General features: G+C 52.4%; 1 protein-coding gene across 1 annotated transcript; it reads right to left on the reverse strand.

Annotated features, from left to right (window-relative positions):
• Positions 1–7,391: 7,391 nt before the first annotated feature.
• Positions 7,392–22,645, reverse strand: LOC111143160 (hes related family bHLH transcription factor with YRPW motif-like). The gene is made up of 5 exons (XM_022496669.1): positions 22,529–22,645; positions 16,102–16,168; positions 15,011–15,094; positions 13,687–13,768; positions 7,392–10,372 (listed from the first exon to the last, which is right to left on the reverse strand). The coding sequence occupies exons 1-5, from the start codon at positions 22,606–22,608 to the stop codon at positions 9,699–9,701; spliced, it is 987 nt and encodes a 328-aa protein (XP_022352377.1). The 5' UTR covers positions 22,609–22,645; the 3' UTR covers positions 7,392–9,698.
• Positions 22,646–23,188: the final 543 nt, after the last annotated feature.

A 23,188-nucleotide genomic window follows, 5' to 3' on the forward strand; every position in this document is an offset into this window, starting at 1 on the left:
ATGAGGGCCTCTCAGCAGCCCTTCGCATCAGAGATACAAGGACACAGAATCTGAGGTCCTGCTGAGGACACGACTGGCAACCGCAGCCCACTGCTGTCTTTCTCAGTGGGCAGGTGACCTCCATGAACTGGGAAGTCCATGTCTTGTTTTGTTTTTGTTTTGTTTTCAGCTGGAACACAGCTTTCGACCAACCTCAAGAAGGCAAAGAATTAATGAACCTCTGCTCTCCGGAAGCGGGCTGACTACACTCTTTTCCTTAGAGGGCACGTGACGAGGGTGTACAAGTTAATCCAAGGCAGATTTAGAACTCAGTATATCGCATACTAACCCAAGAATTAAAGCTTTAGCATTACTCTTTCTGTTTAAAGAAGAAATCTACGTACGTTAAGTTTTTTCTATAAATAGACTTTTAACAGAACTTAAGTTTTACAATATTTATAGGTTGGACTTATCAGATTAATGTGAATGATCTAAATCCTCAAGAAAGTTTTGTCTGTATCAGATACGTGAGATCCTGAAAAGGAAATCAAATCTATTCATCGACAGATGCACCTTAAAATATTCGAAGACACCAGTTTGTTAAAGGCCCATTTGAAGAATTTGCTAAAATCTTCTAGATTTTCAAAACAGATTTCTAAGCGGAGTTTTAAAGATTAAGAAAGAACTAGTGGGCGCCTGGGTGGCTCAGTGGGTTAAGCCTCTGCCTTCGGCTCAGGTCATGATCTCAGCGTCCTGGGATTGAGTCCCGTGTCGGGCTCTCTGCTCAGTGGGGAGCCTGCTTCCCTCTCTCTCTCTCTGCCTGCCTCTCTGCCTACTTGTGATCTCTCTCTGTCAAATAAACAAATAAAATATATTTTTAAAATTTTATTTATTTATTTGTCAGAGAGAGAGAGAGCGAGCACAGGCAGACAGAGTGGCAGGCAGAGGCAGAGGGAGAAGCAGGCTCCCCACAGAACAAGGAGCCCGATGTGGGACTCGATCCCAGGATGCTGGGATCATGACCCGAGCCGAAGGCAGCTGCTTAACCAACTGAGCCACCCAGGCGTCCCCAAATAAAATATTTTAAAAAAAGGAAAGAAAGAACTTTGATTGTGTTTTGATTTAGTAATTTTAATGATAGAAATGAATTGTGGACTCTAAAAATAAACTTCTGGATAATCTTTCTGTGTTTCCTGAATAATCTTTCTGTGTCCCTGAGGCCCCAGAGGCCACTCATAGCACCTTGCCCGTGGGCTTCTCCAACACAGCCACTGACTTCATCAAACATCCAGGGAGAGTCTCTTACTCCAGATGGCCAAGACAGAGTCTTATGTTAGGTAAGATAACCACGGGGGGGGGGGGTGTCTCCCATCACCTTTGTCATAAGATGTAGTTTCTCCATGAGGGTGACACCCCTCATCTTTGCCATATTCCATTGATTAGAACCAAGTCATAGGTTCTGCCTGCACATAGTGGATAGGATTGATTATATAGGGTATGGACACCAGGAGGCAGGGGTGTCATGGGGTCATGGGGGCCATTATAAAGTCTGCTCTACACCTGATGACTGTAGTGAAGGGAGGGATGGGACAAGGACTGAGGTTATTTGAAGGGGTGGTTACAGATATGAGGGTCCATGGGGCCTTAACAAGTTAAGGAAAGAAGTGAAACCAGGAGGTGAACAATGGCTGGGAGAGGGTGGTGGGGTCAACAATTTGAAGAACTGTTGAGGTTGAAGAATTTTTGCCATGGGAAGCCTGAGCAGAGGGAGTGTGGAGGAGAGCACATGGTAGCTGGAGAAAGGGATGTTTGAAATCAGGATTCTCCAGAGTAGCTTTCTTGGAGATGGTGGGTTCTGTGGGAGGGGGCAGTTGAGGTGGTGTGAAGATGGTCACTGGAATTGGAGAGGTGTACATGGGCTCCCTGCTCCCACTCTTGTCCGTGCTCAGTCTGATCCTCACACTGTGACTCCTAATATGTATGCCAGATTAAGAGTCTTCTGGACACTAACCCTCCCATGCCTTCCTGCCTCACTCAGAGTAAAATCTAACATTCTCCCATGACCTGTCCCCCACCTCTCTCAGACTTTATCTCCCCCTGCTGTCTACACCCCAGCTACACTGGACTCTGGGACTAGCCTTTGATCCTCCCTGCCTAGAACGCCCTGCCCTCTGATAGTTGCATATCTTCCTCCCCCTTTCTCCCCTCCCTCTCCTTCCCTCCTTCCTTCACCCTCTTTGCCTTCCCTTCTCACCTCTCTGCCTCCCTCTAATGTCAGTCCATACTTCCATCCTAAGTAAAATAGCACCTTCCCCCACCACTCTCTGTTCCCTTATCCAACCCATCATTCTTCCCCATCAAGCATTCCATGTATTTATGTATTTGTCTAGGTGTTTATCATCTGTCTCCCTCCATGAATCGGGGGCTTTGTTTTATTTACTGCTGTATCCCAGCACCTAGATCAGTGCCTGGTGCATAGTCAACACTCCCTCTGTGTTAAGAAGGCAGACGGAGCTGGTTTCTATGTCCTGAGTTGATACTGATGGGTGTGAGGCCAAAGCCTTGAGGTGTAAGCCAGGAGTCCTTGTGGAGGTCTGGGAACCCCTCCCACCCCGAAATGTGGAAGGGGTGAGCACAGAAGATGGAGCACTTAAGTAGGCTGTAGAACTTGGCAGTTAAGTGCTCTGCCCCCCAACAGCTGTGTTACATCAGGTAAGTCACTTAATCTCTCTGAGCTTCCATTTCTTCACCTGTAAAATGGAGATAATAATAGAAACAAAAACTAAACTGTGACCTTGTGCAGACAAACTCAGACCTCACATATACCTGGTACCGAGGTACAGGTACCAGGTAAAGTACCTGGTACCGAGCTTGAATAGGGCAAGTGCTCAGTGATGGTTGGATAATGTTCTGGGACTTCTGTGTGCCTGCTTATGAACCATGACTCTCTACTAGTTTCCAAACAAGTTCTGCCACTTGCTGTTTTTCTGATCTTGGGGCTAATTACTGTGCCTGAAATATGACTGGGTTTCTCATCTGCATTACAGAAATAATAATTCCTGCCCTGGGTCCCTTGACCAAATTGTCAAGGGGCATGAGTGAAGTAAAGCCCTTAAAGGCTCTTGAAGTGTAACATGCTATGCTTTATGGAGCATTCTTACCATTCCTTCTCATTGACTGATTCCTTTTAGGGTTGCTGGAGTTGTTCATTATTTTACTGAGGCTCTAACAGAGCATCTGGGTGCCTGGGCTGGGGTGTGACACATTGGACTTCCTTGAGCAGAACAGGGCAGCCCAGATTTTGCCCAAAGCTCTGAGCCAACCCTGACTTTAAAATGGCCCTTGGGCTCAAGGTTGGCCCCTGAGGTTGACCAGTCGGCTTTCTGAGATTCATGGGCTGAATGACTCTGACATGAAGTTAAAAAAAAAAAAGAAAAGTCCTGAGAGCTGGAGTCTTTGGAGACCCAATGCCGGGCCCCTCTTCACCCACCACTGTCAAGTAATCAATGAGGGCCATCTCAGAAGAGACTCATGAGAGACTCAACTTCCACAAACAGAACCCATGGCTCCGTGAGGCCCGGCCTTTCACCAGAGCTCCAGGTAGGCTGTGTGCCTGGCAGCTGGAAGAGAAACAAACAGGACAGCCAGTCTGGGTCTGGAAAGGTATGAACATCACAGGGCCTCCAACCCAGTGGGGAGCCCGGATGCTGGAAGGAGGCCCTCAAGGCCCCATGTGGCACACAGTCCCTCCAGGGGAGGCTGTTCACCTGTGGGTGAGGCCCACTGGCAACAAGTCCTCTTACTCTTACAGTGTGTTTTCTGGGGGAGTTCTCTGGAGCGCTGGGCCCAGTGCAGACACAATTCCATTTGAGGGTATTTAACGTACCCTTGTGGAATCAGAGGATGGTAGAGAGAGTGTCTATACTTGGTTCCTTAAACTCAAAGCAAATTAACCTCCAGATCATGCATGTGTGGATGTACGTGCGCATGTACACACACACACACACACACACACACACACACACACACACACACGGGAGTCAGTAGCTTCCAATGGCCCTCGGCGGTAAGGGCCAAGCGATAGAGACAATCTGTTAACATCCATTCACACCTATTGCAGAGAACAGGACTAAAATGCATTTCCCAGCCTCCTTTGCAGTATCATGTGGCCAACAATCAAAGTTCTCACCAAAAGAAGTGGATGGACATAGACATGCCACTCCTGGGTCTAGACTTTAAGACTGGTCATGCCTATACCAGGCTCTTGTTCCCTTCTTGCTGGCTTGAACCCATGGAGACCTCACTTCTACCAGGAAGGCACAATGCCCTAAGGGATGGTGAGGAATCAAGATGGAAAGAATCTGGGTTCTAGAATGCCTGCATTGAGCAGAGCTTCTGGCTGACTTGGAATACTCACCAGGCAGTTACATAAGAAATAAATAAGCTTCTGTTTCCTTTCATCCACTGAGTTATTTATTGCTCTGCCTCTTTGTTACAGCAGCCAAGCCTTACTTTCACTAGCACAGAGGAAAAAAGCATGGTGGGATGAAGGCTTCCCAGGCTAACATAATAGTCCAGCCCACCAGTCCTTAAAGCCTACCACTGAATGTCTTCCACTTTATAACAGGAGGCAGCTTGGGTAGGAAACAGTGTTCTGTACCGATTTAGACTGAATCAGACAGATCTTCATTTTCATTTTGATTAGAACATTGATTAGTATTGTAAATTTTGGGTGCTTTCCCTAAAAAATTGTGTCAATTTCCTTTTTGGTAAAATGGGGGATAATAATGTTCTTGCTCCCAGGGCTATAGGGAAGATTATAATGAGATAATGTAAGTCAAGGGCTCGCAATGTTTACTGTTATTAATAGAATCAGCTGATACCCAGGCCTGATTTTTCCTACACTTTTCCCCAGGAGAAAGGGAAGGAAGCTAATATCTTGAGTTTTCCACAAAGTCAAAAAATACTCAATGACCCTTGAATGAATTACAAATCCCCAAAGCTTTCAACACAAAATGTTTCTTAGACATCTACCATGGGCCAGGGACTAGGAGGGGCTTGAGGGATGGAGACATCCTTCTGGAAATTAATTTCTGCTTTGCTTCCCAGAAAGTATCAGTTCTTTTTGGGCTCACAAACTAGAGTCCAATTCACCTACTGAATGGAAATTTATGTTGACTAGGAAATTTATGTTGGGAAAGAAATTCCAACTCTCCTTCACACCTCCTTACGGGATGTCTGGGCTGTTGCACACAGGTTAAATCGTCATCTCTGGGGCCTGGGCACTGATGTTTTTGAAAACACCTAAGTGTTTCCAATGAATAGGTAGACTTGAGTCTGGAAAATCCTTCTCCCAGTTACTACCCCAAGCAAGACTTTCTTACATGGGTCCGACCTTGGCATTCACCTGGAAAAACCTTCCATGGCTTCCATTGCCCAGAAGCTAAAGTCCAAACTCTGCATGGCGCCCAAGGTTTCCCCCAATTTGGATCCAGTCTCTTTCCATTAACGACACCAATGGTTAAGATTGACTCCGTGTTTCATATGACCCAAGCCCTGGGCTGAGGGCTTTCTGTGTGCTACCCCATTTGATCTCCCCTAACTTCAGGAGACAGTGTCTTGGTTTAGTTGTCTCATCTGTAAAATGGGAACATTCCAAGAAAAGCATTACCAACAGTGCCTGGTACGTAGTTACCACTCAGCTTATAGCCATTACTGCCTCATCCCTATTTTATTGATGAGGAAATTGAAGTTTAGGGGTGTTAAGTAACTTGCCCAAGACCACACAACCCTGGCACGTGACAGAGGTGAAGGCTGAACCCAGGAAGTCTGGTTTCAGTGCCCTGGCTAGCCTGCCTTTCATTTGTCACCAAAGACCCATGCTCAACTTAGAATCAACTCGCAGGGCAGCCCGTGATGTCTCCAGGTCTTTGCACAGAGGTTCCCTGTGCGGGTAGAATGCCTCCTCTGGTATACCTTCAGGAAGACTTTCTCCCAGCTGTCCCCGCCCCCGTGGCCACCACGGGCAGAGGCAGACATCCCCTCTGGGTCCCCTGAGCCATCTCAAGAAGCCCGGCTCCTTTCTCACCTCAGCACACTGTCGCCAGACAGAGGTCCCAGGCCTCGGGGTACCGGTATGCTCATCACCCCTGGCTCTCCCCGACCTGGCCTGGCACGGAGCAGACCTCTGCAAATGTTTGTCGGATTGATCGCAAGCCAGATCCATCAGGGCAAGAGTGGAGAACAACATGTGCTGGAGGGCCGTGTGCCTGTGCTCAGCTGACAGTGTGCGCTCCAGCGCGAGCGCACGCACACTTTTCTTTGGCCAGAGCCTCCTCACCATTTGCCAGAACTTCCAGTCCCTTGGCCCTGCCTCTTGCTCTGCTCTCCAGCCTCCCCGCAAAGTCGGCCAGTCGGGGGTCCTCCCCTCGAGGCCTTGTGTCATCCAGCAGCTTGAGTCTGGAAGATTCCTCACCTCCCCAGTTCATTTATTCAACAAATATTTGTTGAACACCAACTTAGAGCCAGGTACAGTGCTTGGCAATGGATCCAGGGTGGGGAGCAAGCCTCATGTGGCCTCACGGAGCTTATGTGCTGGTGGGGGACATGGTCAACCAAGAAGTAAACACACACGGATGTGCGGATGCACAATGGCAAGTGCCTCAGGGACAGAAAGAATAGGGGACTTTGAGATAGATGCGCCAACTATTCAAGCACAGTAGTCAAGGAAGGCTTCTCTGAGAGGTGAGTTTAAGCCAAGGGTATAAAGAGCTCAGCCAGGGACGCCTGGGTGGCTCAGTTGGTTAAGCGGCTGCCTTCGGCTCAGGTCATGATCCCAGCGTCCTGGGATCGAGTCCCACATCGGGCTCCTTGCTCATCAGGGAGCCTGCTTCTCCCTCTGCCTCTGCCTACCATTCTGTCTGCCTGTGCTAGCTCTCTCTCCCTCTCTCTCTCTCTGACAAATAAATAAATAAAATCTTTAAAAAAAATAAAAAATAAAAATAAAGAGCTCAGCCATGCAAAAGGTAGGGGAAGGGCATTCGGGGCAAGGGAACCGTGTATGCCAAGTCCTGGAGATGGCGACAGGCCGGAATGTCTAGGAAATGACAGAAAGCCAGGGTGGCAGAAGCACAGCGAACGAGATTAGAATTGGCTGGAAGTGACCGGTGGGATGTGAAGAGCTTGGACTTTACCTTGGGTTTTACGCCAGGGTTGGTATGATATGATTTACATGTTTAAAGCTCTCTCTGGTTGCCTTGAGAACTGAGTGACAAAGCAAAAGGGAAGTAAGGTGACCTTGTGGAGGGTAGTGATCTGCGGGCAGGTGAAGTGGCCAGATCAGGCAGATAGCTGTGGGCTCAGAGAGAAGTGGATGGACTCCAGAGATCTCAAGAAGTAGAATCTTTCAGAGGTTTTTAGAAGAACTGAAACAACTTTATTGGATGCCTGCTACAGCCCCAGCAAGGGGGTAGGAGTCGGGGACGCCAGAAAGGCTTGGGAATAGAAACAGAAGATACAAGTCCTCAACCACAAAAACGAATACATAGTCACCTTTCCCACCCGCCATCTCTTGGGGAAAATGAACCCAAGATCAACTCAGATGCTGAAAGTTCTGGGCCGTTTCCAACTCATTCAATGGTGTCAACAGATTCTTCTGCAATTGGGTCCTGGAAATGTGGGAATGGGTTTCCCATCTTCTCAGGTTATGAAGTTGCCAAAACTGCGGGGCTGGAGCCCAGACCTGGTATCCTGGGAGCAGGGAGAGCCCCGGGGTGGGGGTGGGGGGATGGAGAAAGATTAGGAACAGCAGCCGTTCTTCCCACCCTCTGTGACAAAGGTGAAGTGGGGCTCTGCCTTCTGCTTCTTGAGTCCCCCTGCCCCCCTCTCCCAACTCCTGGGAGCCTGCTGACTTGCCCTGCCCTCCCTGTCTCCCTTAGGAGCCCTCCTGGCTGGTGACCCACTCCCTGAGATTCTGCCCTCGCTCCCTGAGGCTGCACGTCTCAGACGCATCCAGAAGCACAGAAATCTGAATGAACACGGAATATGTTAGCTCTTCATGCCTCTTGGAGGAATTCGCGTTTTCCAAAGAGATTTCTGGGTCATTTAAATGACCTCTGCCCTCTGTCCCATTTCTCCAAAAGGGCCCTTTCACCGGGGTTTTAGCAAATTCTATGTCTGAGCCCAAGGATCTCCTCAATTTAGTCTCTGGGGAGGGTAGTCCCATCAAAGGGCGGGAGTGAAAGAATCTTCCCAGGGGTGACATTCGAAAGAAGTATTTACCAACCAGCGCAAATAAGCACCAAGGAATTGCCGGCCAGAGGACGCTGTAGCCTCTGGTCAGCCTGGCATTGATCAGCGCAGGGTCCTGGGGGAAAGCCACACGGGGCAGGAGGGCATTTGGGAGCCCTCAAGGGAAGCAGATATCTGCCAGCAAGCACAGACGTGGCTATACATTTCAACAACAGGTCCGGCAACACGGGTCCAGCTGAACGTTATTCCGGGGTCTGCCCCGATCTTGTCTGATCTCTGCTGTTCCACTGGGAATGGGGGCCAGGCCATTTGCTCCCTCTGCTAGAGGACAAGTGGCCAGGGCTGGAGCTGGGTCATGAAACGGCCTCTGAGCAGAGCCAGCTGCATGGTATCCTGGGTGAACAGGATCTCAGGCCCTTGACCCACCGTGTGACCTTGAAGGGCCGAACTGCCTCTGACTGTCCTTCCTCTCGTCCCTCCTTGCAGTTATTTTTGTCCAGCCTGACAGCCCTTGGCTGTCCCACAGTCTGGGCTCTGTGAGCCGGATGCAAACCAGGCAGCACAAATGTCTGGTGCTGAATCCCAAGAGGGCTCCTCCTGGGGCGCCATCACATGGGAACGTGACCCTCCACACTGTGCACCCAACAGGGACCAAGCATCTGGAGGATGGTGACGGAGTGAGAGGCAGGGAGCTGTGTTCTCCGCTCAAACCCGGCTCTTGTCTGGGAGTGCTGTCCTAGGCCTGCTGGTAAGGACCCCCTGTTTTGGAGTCTTACTGCTGCCCAGAAACCTCCCAGTCTCTATGCAGGGAACTGTGGCTTAGCCGGAGGGGAGGGGTCTGCAGTGGGGCAGAACACCCGAGCAGGCCATGCTGGGCCCCTAACCCCCAGGCTTTGGCTGCGGTGGATGGGGGTTCCTGTCCTGTGGCCCACTGCGGTGGGGTGGACAGGGGCAGACGGGGGTTCCCAGAGACCACTTTGTGGCCCCTGCTCTGTTACTGTCTCCGGAAGTGAGGCAGACACTATGTCCTGGCCCTGGGGGCCTGGGAAGGCTGAACCAGTCACTGCACAAGCTGGATTCTGAACTCTCTAGACAAGCAGCCGGCCTGAGGCTGTTGTGCCTTTTAGGGTCAAGCTTTGTTCCCAGACCTTAGATTCGTGCCTGCTGCTCTCTGTGTGCCAGGGCAGGAAAGGGTCTGGGCAAAGCTTGTCGGGGCCCTCCCAGGACTTATTTGTCCCAGGTAAGAAATGAGACCAGGCCTCTAAGATCAGAACAGCTCCAGGAGAGCTGGGTCGACAAGCTGGTATGGGCAGTGAGGAGGGGAGGTGGGCCAAAGGAGGAAGGGGCTTCTGATGGGTGAGGGAAATGCCATCACAGACAGGAGCCAGGTCAGGAAGCAGGGCAGAAGACAGCACTGTTTTTAGAGCTCCTGGAAAAAGAACCCTCCTCGCTCCTGGGGAGAAGCCAGCTCAGAAAGCCCCGATTTCAGTGATTTCAGAGACCCAGGAGTGGCAGGGCCCAGCTCCTGCTGGCCTCCCAGCTGCCCCTGGGGAAGAGGGCCTGGGGGCAGGAACAGCCACATAAGCAGGGGACCCCACAATGCCAGGAGGTACAGGGGAAGAAGATCGTAGGAGGGGTGTTGTGTGGCTGCTCCTGGCAGCCCTGATGCCGGGGGCTACAGGCAGGGGGGCAGCTGGTCTCTCCAAGGGACGGGCCCTCCGCATGGAAGATGCCCCTCGACTGGGCAGCAAATTCCTGCGGGCTGGCAGGATGGTGCCAGTGGCTCTCCGCACAGGAGCGGTTCGGAGGGCCTGGAGGGGGTAAGTGAGAGAGGGGGCGCTGGGCAGGATGGGACCGGGCACTCTTCCCAGGATAGTGAGCTGGTTGCTCGGGGCTGACAGCCCTGGACAACTATGGAAGAAGGACCAGGGCCAGGCAGGGAAGGCCAGGGGGCCAGCGGGCGTGGGAGAAGGCTCCATCTCGGCTGCATAGCTGTTGAGGTGCGAGAGAAGACGAATCCGGACGGGGTCTGCACGGCTGCTTGGCCCTTCCAGGACCCCCAGGTACCTGATGACCTCGGTGAGGCACTCCCGAAAACCGATGCTGCGGAAGTCCACTGCCAAGGCTCGGGCATCAAAGAATCCTGCAAAGTGAGGTGTGGTGAGGGTGTGGGCCAGGCAAGGGCCAAGTGCAGATCCTGGGGTCAGGCCTGTGTGACCTTGCGCCTGCCACCTCACTCCTTTGAGACCCCGTCTCCTCCTCGGTAAAGTGGGAATAATCACCCCTATGTGGGGTAGAGGGGATGCACTGTGAGGATCCAATAAGGTCACTGAACTAGGAAGCATGATAAATCATGGAGTACCATTTTCATCGACATCTATGATGAACGCAGAGAAGAAACATGGTGACCAGGATAATGTCATTTAAGTGAATACTTGCCAGGTGTGAAAGGCCTGCGCGCATGGGAGATGGCGGCCGCAGCCTTCAGGGCAGGTCAGTGGGGGACTCCTCAGAGAAGGCAGTATAGTGTCATACCTTTACCTGAGGTCTCTGGAGGCCAGAAGAGCTGAGTTCAAATACCAGCTCTGCCACTTAACTAGTGGCTTGACCGTGGATGCATCTCTTAATCTCTCTAAGCCTCAGTTTCCTTGGCTGTAAAATGGACATAAAGTAATACTTGCCGCACAGGGTCGTGCAGGTGGAATTAAATGCAACGGTGGACAGAAATCATCCCTGACTTCGAAGTTAGCCCTCATTTACACTTGACCCTCAAACAACACAGGGGTTAGGGACATCGATCCTCCCCCAGCACAGTTGAACACCTGAGTAAACTTTTGACTCCCCACAAAACTACTAGTAATGAGAACCACCAGAGATCACTTTTTACTATGATAGCAGTCTGGAGAGACGGACAGCTCAGGCATGATGATTAGTGCCACGTGAGGTCTTAAGCAGATACTTAGCAACACGTGAATTCATTGCAAGAGTAACAGGAGGCAGCTAGGAAATTATTCCTGGAGTATAGTATGTACATACCACAGTTAACTCGATACATTTACATTTCCACCGCATCTTTACGTCTACATCTCTCTGTGCTGCAAATGGCACTGTGTATGGTCTGAAAGGGTTTGTATGAGGAAGTTCCGCTAAATTTTAACTTCAGTAATAAATGTGTGTATATATTATGGTAGTAAGTGATAAAACAGACTTGTATCTTTGTTTACTTTATGCATTCATGACACACCTAACTTTCTCTTAATTTTTTCAATATTTCGAGCCTATGTGGTATGTGTGCCATTTTTTTTTCCCCAAACGGTTGCAAATCTCCCAAAATGTTTCCACTTAGTGTAAAAACTCTGCATGTAAGTAGACCTGCACTATTCAAACCTGTGTTCAGGGCTCAACTGCGTATGACTGGCCTGGCCCTTGGAGGCATGTGAGTTTGTGCCCTCGCCTGCAGGGTGGTCAGGAAAGCAGGACCTGACTCTGGTCCTCAGTGGTCGCCACCACCAGGCTGGGATCCTCACTCAGTCTGACTGGTTTCAGTGAGGTCTGACCAGGTGGCCTGGCCATAGAGGTATTCAGTCCTCACTGCCTTTCTTTCCTTTTTTTTTTTTTTTTTTAAAGACTTTATTTATTTATTTGAAAGAGAGGCAGTGAGAGAGAGCATGAGCGAGAAGGTCAGAGGGAGAAGCCGACTCCCCGTGGAGCTGGGAGCCCGACGTGGGACTCGATCCCGGGACTCCGGGATCATGACCTGAGCTGAAAGCAGTCGTCCAACCAACTGAGCCACCCAGGCGTCCCATCTCACTGCCTTTCTACCTGCCCTTCTCTCAACCATCCTCCGTGCAAAGACAGACCAGCCTCAATGAGCACTGGCCTCATGACTCCGGCTGCAAACATCTGGTCCTTGGTTCGTGGCTGAGGCTCCCACAGAGTGGCAGCTCTGCAGGAGACCGTGTTTGGAGTCAGGCCTCCTTGAAGGCAAGACCTTCCTTGGCTGTATACTTAGCTATGTGATTTTGAATAAGTCCCTTCAGTTTCTGCATTTGCTGTTCTTCTTCAGCTAACATATTCTGAGTTCTTATAAAGCACTCAATTCCCATTATCTGATTTAATCCTCAGAAAAATCCTATCATTCCTGTTCTAGAGATGAGACCACTGAGGCGCAGAGAAGTTAAATCACTGTCAAAGGTCATGAAGCTAGCAAGTAATAGAGCCAAATTCACAATTCATGGGATTTGAATCAATTCGATTCAGGATTCTAACCCAAAGCCAGGGCTCTAAGCCAGTCCTGTCCTCCGTTAGCCCTTGGCCAGAGAAGGGGGATGCCAACAACCCCTAGCCTCGAGATTCTTGTGACAATCAAATGAGATAATATTGGTGAAAGCATTTTGAAATGATAAAATGCTGGCCAAAATATTAGTCACTATTTTTCTTTGAATTGGATACCCATAAATGTAGTTGGAGAGCTCTCCCCGACTGGTTGATTAGAATCAGAAGTTTTCGCTGTTAGCCATGCATTCCTTTGGCAGAAGTTCTCAAAGTGACCACCTGCATCAGGGTCATCGGACGTGTTTGCTAAACATGCAAATTCCTAACCCCCAGGCCAGGCCTCCTGGCTCAGCATCTCTGGGGTGTGCCCCGTGGCTGTCTGCCCCCGGATGGTACTGTGGCTCACTGAAGCTGGAGAAGCACCAGGCTGGGTCACTCGAAATGTGAATGACCCCTCCAAAGGTGGTCAAGTTAAAGTTTTAGGACTTAGGTCTTTGTGGCCCAGGTCTGTGCAGCTTTCAAGATTTCTCAATTGTGAAATCGCCAAAATACACAGCGAGACTTCAGGCAGACAGAATTTCCATTTGTCCAGAAGTCTTTTTAAAGCCACAGTTCCGTGACTTCACAGTAATGGACCAGCCCAAAATAACAGCACGAGTTACATTTGGGTTCTACTATAATCCCACGACGGATCTTCAACTGTGAGCATGACCTATGGTCCCAGTACTGCTAAGGACAACATAGGACCCCAGCACTAGCCCACAAGGCACACCAGTAAACAGCTGTGGGTAAACATCTCAGACAGCCCCTCCCAGGGATTCAACTGGGATCCCAGTGAGAATGAGTTCATTCAGGCTAAGGTTTAAGGAGGGTGGGGGTTAAGGTGGGGAACCTGTAGGGACAGTCTGTGTAGATGAGCTCCTCCAAGGGCTAAGGCTGGAAGGAGCAGAGTTGAGGACAAGGTGGGGACCAATGGGGACGCTGACAGCAGAGAGGACAATGATGAAAGGAGAGAGCCAGGCTTTGTGACTGCTGCCCCTGGACCTGCTCCAGCCCCACCACAAACCGTGAGCTCCTTGAGGCCAGGGACCATGTCTACTCTGCTCACCAATGGATCTGCAGGGCCTAGCCCCCCAGATACATGTTTCATGAATGAGTCCCCAGAGAGAAGAGCATGGGTACCTGTCCCACCAGTGGCATGGAGCATTTTCAAGTGGTCCACTGTCATCTGCAGGACCTCGGCCTTCTCCAGCTTGGAGGAGCCCTGTGTGCACAGAAGACAGAAGTGTGAAGGCCTCCCGCTGACCTCTCGCTCCCCTCCCTGTGGTGTCATCGGCCCTCACCGGCTCCATGTCCCCATCTTCCTCCCACTCCACCATGGCCTGCAGGCAGCCTTCTGCTTTGGCCAAGATTTATAGAACGAACAGATTCTCTTCTGTTCCCATTTCAGTCCACGTGCACCCCTGCACTGCCGAGCATCCTTCCCAAAACCCCTCCTTCCCTTGACTTTTTCTGGCTTCTTCTACCTTGCTCTGCCTGTTCCTTTAAAATGGGGCTGTTCCCCAGTGGGCACTGGCTCCCTTTTCTCGCTTGCGCATTCTCCCCCGAAGGTCTCGTCAAGCTCCACGGCTTGGCGCATCGTCTGTAGAATCCCACTCCCATGTACCAACTGGCCTCCTAGACCAGCTTTCCTGGGAATCCAACTTTACGTTCCTCATGACCAAGATCTAGCTCACCCTCTTAGCCCCACAGCACCTCCTCTTCCCCTGTTCTTTCTCCTGAACAATGTTTGCTATGCCTCCAGCATCCCCTGGTCTCCCAAGGGAAACCTGAGGGTCAGACTCTCCCCGTGAACTCCTGAGGGCAGGGACCAGGTCTAGGTCATGGCTGGGCCTGTGAAAATTTCAGCAAACACCTCTGGAAAGACCGACTTGTTCTCACCAGCGTAAAGGAAGTCACATGACCCATGACCGAGCCTTGGAGCACAAGATGGAGAACCTTTGAGACTGTCTGATTGATTTCTCCATCTGACTCCCTTCCCACTGCCACCCTCCTACCACACACGGGCAGTGGCAGGGGGCTCACACCCCAAGCAGACTGCTCCGCTTTCAAACAGCTCTGGAACTATCAGCAGTGCAGAGGGTGAGGGGGCTCTAGAGGCACACAGTTCAGTGGCCCAGTTCTGTTCTGAGACTTCCTAGTTGTGTGACCAAGTGCAAGGTACTTCACCTTTCTGTGCCTCAGTTTCCTTATCTGTGCAACAGGCATAATCATCTCTACCCTTTAGGATCATCTTGAGGATTCCTGTCAAGGGGTGATGGAAAGAAAGCCCCGACATCGGAGACATCAGAGTCAATATAAATTTCCAGCCCCTTTCTCCCTGGCTGATACCAGCAGGGGACAGGTATCAGCAACGAGGCAGCAGCACGTCAAGGACCTGTTGCCAATCAGTACGACATGCCACCTGCATGGGATTTCCTCTGGCACCAACAGGAATATCACATACCTGTTTCTCAAAGGCGGTGGGGACCAAGCGTCGCAACTCAGAAAGGCTGCTGTTGATGCGGTCTCGGCGCCGTTTCTCTATGATCTAAAACACAATGACAGGAATTTACTCACCGGCACTTTGCCGGTTTCCAACGTGCTTTGAGGGACACTGACTCATATCTTCCCTCACAATACTTCTGTGAGGGAGGGAAATCTGTTCGTACGTAAGGGGGATGGAAACTGAGGCTCAGAGAGGGGCAGTGACTTAAGGTCACACAGCGAGGCAGTGCAAAGCTGGGAGTGGAACTCCAATCTCTTGTCACGGTCTGCAGGGGTGATGTTCAAAATGCTCAACCACAGGCACAGCAGGAGACTGACCCATCAGAGCAGGGACATAGCCACAGCCCCGCAGCAGGCCCCAGAGGGCTCCGGCAGGCCAAGCTTACCCCTTCAGTTGCTGGGTGATGAACAGGCATTGCTTCCAGCTGGGAAGCCCTCTCATTCACACAACCTCATTCTCTCCTCCCCCTACTGGTAGCTGAATACTGATAGCAGGGCAGACATTATGACCCCCATTTTACAGATAGAGATGAGGGCTGGAAGGAAGTGGTTGGCCTAAGTGAGTGGCAGGGCTGGTCTTTGCCCCATTCCCGGTCTTTGGACGCCCAGGGCAGAAGCACAGCTGCATCCTGGGGGCATAAGAGGGTGGGGGCTGGGATGAGGTGGCAGAGAGCCAGCCAGGGAGCCACCTTCTTCTGTTCCCCCACCCAGCACCCTGAGAGGAAATGAAAGTTCTGGTCTTGGACAAGAGAGGGGGAGGCTGGAATAAACAGTAAGGCCTAACTGCGTGTCAGGTGTCCTGAGTGTATTACATTAATTCATTTAATCTTCAAAATAGCCCTGTGAGGTAGGCACTCTCACTGGTTCAGTTACACAGCTGAAGAAATGAGGCAGGGAGAGGTTAGGGGGCTTGCCCAAAGTCTCTCTGCTAGCTCCTGGCAGAGCCAGGGTTGGCCCTTAGGCAGTCTGGACGGGGGTGATGTTTCTGACCTCAGTTCTCCTGGCCAGGCCCTGGGGACTCAGGGCAACTCTGCCCAGACAGACACTCACCCCTCTGCGTTTCTTCCTGGCTTGCATCTGCGAAGGGCTGGGGGTGGACAGCGGCCTGGCCATCTGGCTGCAGAAGAAGAGAAAGACTGATTTTTCAGTGCTGGGGGACCATCTCCCTGACCCGGGCTGAACTCGAAGGAGGCAGGGATGTGGGCGGGCACTGCCCCCTCCGGGGCTGGTCGTGGTCTCCCCAGCGGCCGAAGACTCCCAGGCTGGGAGGCGACGCAGGGCAGGCGTGGGTGGTGGCCCATTGCTCCCCAGCCAAGTCGCCCCTGCGCTGGGTTTCGCCCCAGGGTCGCGCGACGGCTGAGGGGGAGGTTGTAGGTCGGGGGGGGGGGGCGCTCCCTGGGCTCTGGGCCCGATCCGCTCGGCCTCGCCCCCTGCCCCTCGCCGCGGGCGTCGGGGAACCGCAGCCGGCCGCCGCGCTCCTGCAACCCGATCCCGGGCGGGGCGGGCGAGGGCACGGGCGGCGGCGGCGGCGGCGGCGGGGCCGGGCCGGCGGGTTGGGTTTCAGAGGGAGCCGCTGGGAAGAGCGTGGAAAGAGCAGATGCCGCCGCTTCCCACGGGCCGGGCGCGCCCGCCGCCCGCCGCCCGCCCTCCGCCCCGCCGGCAGCTGCCGCCTCCTCCCACGCAGCGCGGCCGGGGCGAGGGGGAGGCGACATCTGGGTCACAGGCCCCCTCGGACTCTCGGGACGCTGCCCGGCCTCCCCCGAAGGCTGCAACCCTGCATCGCGCCGGGTCGCCCCTCCGCAGGCCTGGCACAGAATGGATGTTTGCTCGCACCCCGGGGAGTCCCCATTGCCGGGAAGAGGTTCAGCAACGCCCCCCCCCGGGGGGGGACGGCTTTCCTGCCGCGACTGACCGAAATCTTCTCCAGCCCAACAGCTCGCCCCGCTAACGGTTTCCTGCTTCAGAGGCTCTCCCGGAACACAGGGGATTCGCGGGTTTGCACAGAGGGCCATTCATTTGGCCAACACCCCGGAGGTCCCATTCAGGTCCAGGGCTAGACTGGACACAGTCAGCCAGGCCCCAGCTGTCCAGACACTCAGCTCCCAGGGGGAGATGCCCTATCAACAAATAACTTTAGACAAGGGGACTCCCCTGCCATTTCCAAATGCAAAATGCCACACATCTGAGCATGTACCTGTGAGCTTGCCTCCACTCCACCACCACCCTGTCTTCCCCCGGGCCCCCATCTCAGCAAAGGCACCCCATCTCCCAGCTCTGTGAGGCCACTTGGCCACCACTACCTTTGATTCCTCTTCTGTCCTCACCCACCTCATCCAAAAATGCCTGTTCTGTGTGAGATACATCTCTCCTCTGTCCTACTTATTTCCACTCCTGCTCAGAGGACAAAATCTGTCATCTGTCACCTGGACTGCTACAAGAGTCTATTGCTGGGTCCCTTTGCACCCCTTTGACCCCCTACAAACAGGCCTAGTGATCATTTAAATACACATCTGATTTTGTCACTCTCTTAAAACTCCTCAGGGCCTTCCCAATGCTTTTAGGATCAAGGCTGTCATCTTCCAGGTGGCCCAGCTGGCTCTTGTCACCTCCTAGACTCAACCCTCCTTTGCTCTGTGTGCTGCAGCCTTTGAATGCTCTACTCCTTCCTGTGGCTGCACATACTGTTCCCCTAGCCTAGAGTTCTCTGGTGCTCCCTGTCTCCCCACCCCCAAGCCTCAGCCTCTTTGCCTAGTACCTTCTACCACTGTTCAGATCTCAACACAAATGCCACCTTCCCAGGGAGAGCCTTTTTTGCCATCCCTCCTCCCATTAGGTAGCTCCTGATCTACCCTCTCCTATCATCCTGCATTCACAGCATGGATGCCCATTTGTTGTTTTTTATGTATATGATTATTTGATTAATGTCTATCTCTCCAGCAAGTGCGTAGGCTCCCTGAGGTCACAAACCATGTCTGTCTCATTCACCATTGCAGCCCCCGTACCCAGCAAGTGCTTGGAGCACAGCAGAGCCCATGGTTGCACTCCCTCCTCCTGCCCCCATCTTTGGCATCACCGGGGAGCAGAGAAGTGACACCATAAATGCTACCTCCCAGGCCTTTGTGGAATGGGGGCCTATGTGGCTCACCACGAGGGTCCCAGCCCATGTAACTATCCTCTTGGCATAAGAGGCTAGATCATTTTCATCAAGTGCTCAAAGAAAGAAGATTGCAGGAGAGTCCACATCAACAGTGATCAAATCCCCCTGCTATGTCCCTGGCTTTGTCCAGCTAGATGCCCTGGAAAAGGGCATCTCCTTCCAAACATCTGGATGAGAGAGGCTGGTAAGCTCCTGGGAGGAACGGCCCAGCAAGCTAGGTCCAGGGCTCAGATGGCCAGATCCTGAGATCTGTAGGGCAGCTTGTTTACAAAGTTATGCTCAGGACAAGTCCCAAGAGCCAAGGGATACTAAAACATGACCTTTGTCTGCCCCCCCCCGACTGGATAAGGAGTCCCTAGGGGTGTTGGGTTAGCACTGGGCACGTCACTGCCCCTCAGCCTGATCCCTCCTCAGGGACCATCTGTCGGAGGCTGGCACGCCCCTTGTAGGACACAATAGCTCTGCAATCCCTTTATCCACTCTCCTGGTCACTCGTTCTCTGTAGTATTATCCCCTTTCCTGACTCCCATATCTCACAGGCAAACCTCACTTCACAGTTTTCTTGGCATCGCTACGTATATTTCCCTCCTTTGAGCCTAACAAAAGCCCCATTTTACAGATGAGGATGCTGAGGCTTGGAGACCAAAGGCAGCTTGCCCAGCCTACACAGCTGCTAAAGAGCAAAGCCAGCATGGGAATCCATGTCTTCTGGCTCCAAAATCAGCATTGTTTTCCCTCTTAATTCCTATTTCCTGTCTGTCTGAATAGCCCTCCAGTCCTCTTATCCTTAAAGCTCCCAAGAGCTCAAGCAGAGCTCACTTCCAGGCTGTGATCTGGCCCTGACACTGGGGGGAGGTGTGAGAGCTTCTTGTCTGACAGTCTGAAAATAAGGCAGATTTTCACGGACCCAGAGAAGATATGCCGACCACCAAGATCTGCTCCAGGGACCTTCAGTGGTCCCTAGTCAGATTTCTGGGGAGGTCTCTTGGGGTGGGGTTGCGGGGGGAGCAGCATTCTAGGTGGTCTGGCTGCTAGTCCCGACTGCCCTCAGCACTCACCCTCAGGCCCCCTGGGGCACTCCCCCCCAAACCCTTACAGATAGATGACTCCACTCATTTTGCATTAACCAAAGGCAGAATCATGATATCCCCAGTGAAGGGTTTTCAGGAGCACTGAGCCCACTTGCAAATCTGAGAGGGGAAGGGTCTGTTCCAGGCCACACAGCAAATTAGAGGAAATTCCAGAACTGGAGCCAAGTCTCCTGGCTTTTAATCCAGTGTTCTTCCCAGTGCACCCCGTATTGCCACCCCCTCCTCCACCATGTGTGTCCCATAGCCAGTACTCCTTGTTCTAGACAGTACTTCCACATTCACTTGTCTCCTTTATTGCACAACGGCCCTGTGAATTAAATCTTACTGGGGCTATTTCACATTAGGAAAAATAATCATTTGATAGATGGAGTGACAGAGACACAAAGAGTTAAGAATCATGCCCAGCGGGGTGCCTGGGTGGCTCAGTCGGTTAAAGCCTCTGCCTTCAGCTCAGGTCATGATCCCAGAGCCCTGGGATGGAGCCCCGCATGGGCTCTCTGCTCAGCCTGGGCTCTCTGCTCAGCCGGGAGCCTGCTTCCTCCTCTCCCTCTGCCTGCCTCTCTGCCTACTTGTGATCTCTGTCTGTCAAATAAATAAATAAAATTAAAAAAAAAAAAAAAAGAATCATGCCCAGCAAATCATCAGACTCCTGATCTTTTCATTAGGCCAAGCTGCCTTGTGAACATGGCACCTTCCAATTGAATGGTGACTCCTTCTAGAGCAGCGTTTGTTGGGCTAAATCAGGGAGCTGTGCAGTTTAGGAACATTACCTCATCAAAGGCCCCCCCTGTGAGGTAGGTATTAGCTTCCCTGTGCTGTAAGGGAGAAAATCTGAAGTCCAGAAATGCCCATGTTAATGGTGGTGAGAATCAAACTCAGGTCTGACATCAAAGGCCACCATGTGCCTTAAATCATGTAAGAAAGATCCACAGGCCCTGACCCAGTGCCTGATATATGACAGGTGTTCACTGAATGTTCACAGAGGGGGAGGGGAGCGAGAAGCTATACTCTCCATTGGGACCCAGCATGTGTCAGTGGAGTTGGGGGGTGGGGATTGCTGGGTTCAGATAGGAGATCTGTGGGTGATTTTCTCATATGGGACAAGATGCCACCACCAGGCAGATGCCCACAGTAACAATGGAATACACCCTATTTCTTATTCTCACATCTTTAAGTGTGGGGGATTTGCGCCCTGCCTCTGACCCCGGGGAGGCTGGCTGCCCCAGTCTTGTGGCCCTTGCCACTGTTTATCTGGCTTTCTTTGTACATGAAGCTCTTCTTCTCTGAGAGTTCCCTGAGGGCAGAGGCTTAGCAGGATACATCTGGGCCCCCCACGCCCAGCCCAGGGTCTGGGCCACAGCAGGCATCGTTCAGCACACCCTGAATTGAAGCATTGATGTCTGCTGGGGGGAGGGCCCTTTGGTGAGTGCTACAAAGAGGGGTCTATAAGTCAGCCTCTGCCAGATGTCCAACTGCTTTCTCAGCTCTGAGAGGGTCTGTTCCTTTAAGAATCTAGACAGTCTCTAACTAAAAAGGCTCTGACTAAAATGACAAAATGCCGTAAAGAAAAAATCTGCCCACTGATCCTTTATGCCATTGCCCCAATGCCACCACCTTCAAGAAGCCCTCCGTGATCCCTCTGTGTATAAGTGACTTCTCCCTGCTTGGGTGCCCTCACAGCCCACAGTCTGTCTCTCCTTCCATTTTCCATTCTGCCCATGGTCTTTGTGTGACCTGGCAGGTCACCGGCCAAAATGCAAATTCTTGGAAGACAGAGCCAGCTCTCTGGCATCAATTTCATGCCTCTGATTCATGAAGACCCAATGACATTGAATTTGAGAACCCCCTCCACTACCACCACATGGTGCTGGGCCCTTCCTCTGCTCCTAGCAGGCCCAGACTCAGAGAATTGCTTCTCTAGATAGCAATTTCTGCTAAACAGTTTAAGAATGCTAATAAGTAGCATAGGAAATTATATTATATACCTCCAAACCCAATTAATGTACAGGATTCAAGGGGGATATCTATTGCCTTACGTCCTGTTATAAGCTATAAATACTTGGAAACTGGTGACATTTTACTAGGATTTGTGATTGAGGTAGGATCTCCTGGTCTCAGAAAACTGAAGTCACTGAAATGATGAAATCCGCTCAAAAACATCCCTAAGGATGAACTGAATCCCCCTTTCAAATTGTTCTAGAGAGTCAGGTTTGGATGAGTCAGGAGAGATCAGATAGCCCCCCTCCCTTTCCCACTCTATATCTTCCTTTTATTTTATTGATGAGGAAACAGGCTCAGAAAGAGAAAGCAACAGCCCAAGGTCACATGGTGAGTCGGTGGCAGGTTTGGGTCTGCAGACTCCCACTCGGTTCCTGCTGCTCTTTCAGGGCTCTGGGCATCACATGTTGGGTGCGTGACACGAATTAAACATTTGCTATGTGCTAAGCCCTCTGCTAAGCCCGTGACATACATGCATCATCTTATTTGATTTTCCCGGTAAACCTGGGATCGGTTCTGTTATTTATACCCATTCCACCGATGAGGAAACTGAAGCTTAGATTGTCCACAAAACTGAGGAAAGTGGAATGGTGCCAGTGGAGTTCGTTCCACAGGTTTGAAGCAAGTCAGAATACTTACCAGGAGCTGAGAGGCATTGGCAGCAGGGTGTGCATTAGAAAGAGTGTTGGAATTGGAATCTAGGCCCCTGCACTGGCAAGTCAGCTATTATTTTCTTCGGTACCAAAACCTTCATTCCAAAGTCCAGTTTGCTCAAGGGAAGGAGATCCTTCCCCCTGTGAGCCTTTTGTGTACTACATGGAAAGTGCACCCAAGCTAGGGTAGAATACAGAAAATATGGCTATTCTGCCTACTCAGCGGGGGTGTGGAACGATGAGGGTTTCCTAAGATCTTCAGGGAAAACTCCTCTCCAATAGCTTCAACCTGGCACTTCTACAGAAAGACTATCACCAACTGGGCATGAAACCCCAGAGCTGAACTCCACTTCCATCCCGGCACCCTGGGCCTCAAATGGCCCAGAGTGCAGAGGATCCAGACACTCGTGCGTGTCATGGCCCACGCTGCACACGTGCCCCCACTCGCACCTCCCCCCCAACACACACACCTGCGGGCCTTCGCCCACACCTGCGTCTCCTGAGGCCATATGGAGAGATAGTCCTAAGGCCCGCTGAACCCGTCCAGGCACTCCCAGTATCCCCATCCCGGCCCTCACCTCAGCTCGCCCTCGCGGCCCACGTCGATGGGTCCGTCGGACTCGCTGTCAGACCCGCTCGGCTCCCTGGGCCGCTTCATGGCGAGCACAGGCTCTGGGTCTCGGCGCGAGGGTGCCGGCTCCCGGCCGGGAAGTCGGGCCCCGCCCCGGCCCCGCCCCGGCCCCGCCCCGGCCCCGCCCCGGCCCCGCCGCCCTTTCCCAGGGCCCTCTCCTGCGCCGCAGCCCCGGCGCCCCGGCGCCCCCTCGCCCCCGCGGTGACGCGCAGGCCGAGCCGTGGGAAGGCCCCGGGCGGTCACCGCCCCCTCCGACGGCTGGGAGGTCCAGCTCAGCTCCGCCGCCCTGGCCGCGGCGCGCTGGGTGGCCTTGGGCAGGTGCCCTTGGAGGCCCACCTCCGGGGAAGCCGGGGGTCCTCGTCTGTCCCTGGTTCGCCAGGGGCGCTGCGGGTCTCTGGGGACGCCCCTCTGGGATGCCCCAGTTTCTACAAGGGTCGAGCTCGTCGGCTCCTGCCTCCTGGGGTTCTGGGAAGAAGTCAGACACATCGGGTTTGGTGAGGTTGGTGGGGGTGGCTGTGGCCTGATGCTTGACAAGAACCCTCTGGCAGCTTTTCCCATAGGGGTCCAAGGCATGTGGAATGTGTGTGTGTGTCGGGGCGGGGCGGGA

The sequence above is a fragment of the Enhydra lutris genome, unplaced genomic scaffold (genome assembly GCF_002288905.1).
Source record: "Enhydra lutris kenyoni isolate GAN:26980312 unplaced genomic scaffold, ASM228890v2 scaffoldscaffold9, whole genome shotgun sequence".
NCBI classification, from domain to species: domain Eukaryota; kingdom Metazoa; phylum Chordata; class Mammalia; order Carnivora; family Mustelidae; genus Enhydra; species Enhydra lutris.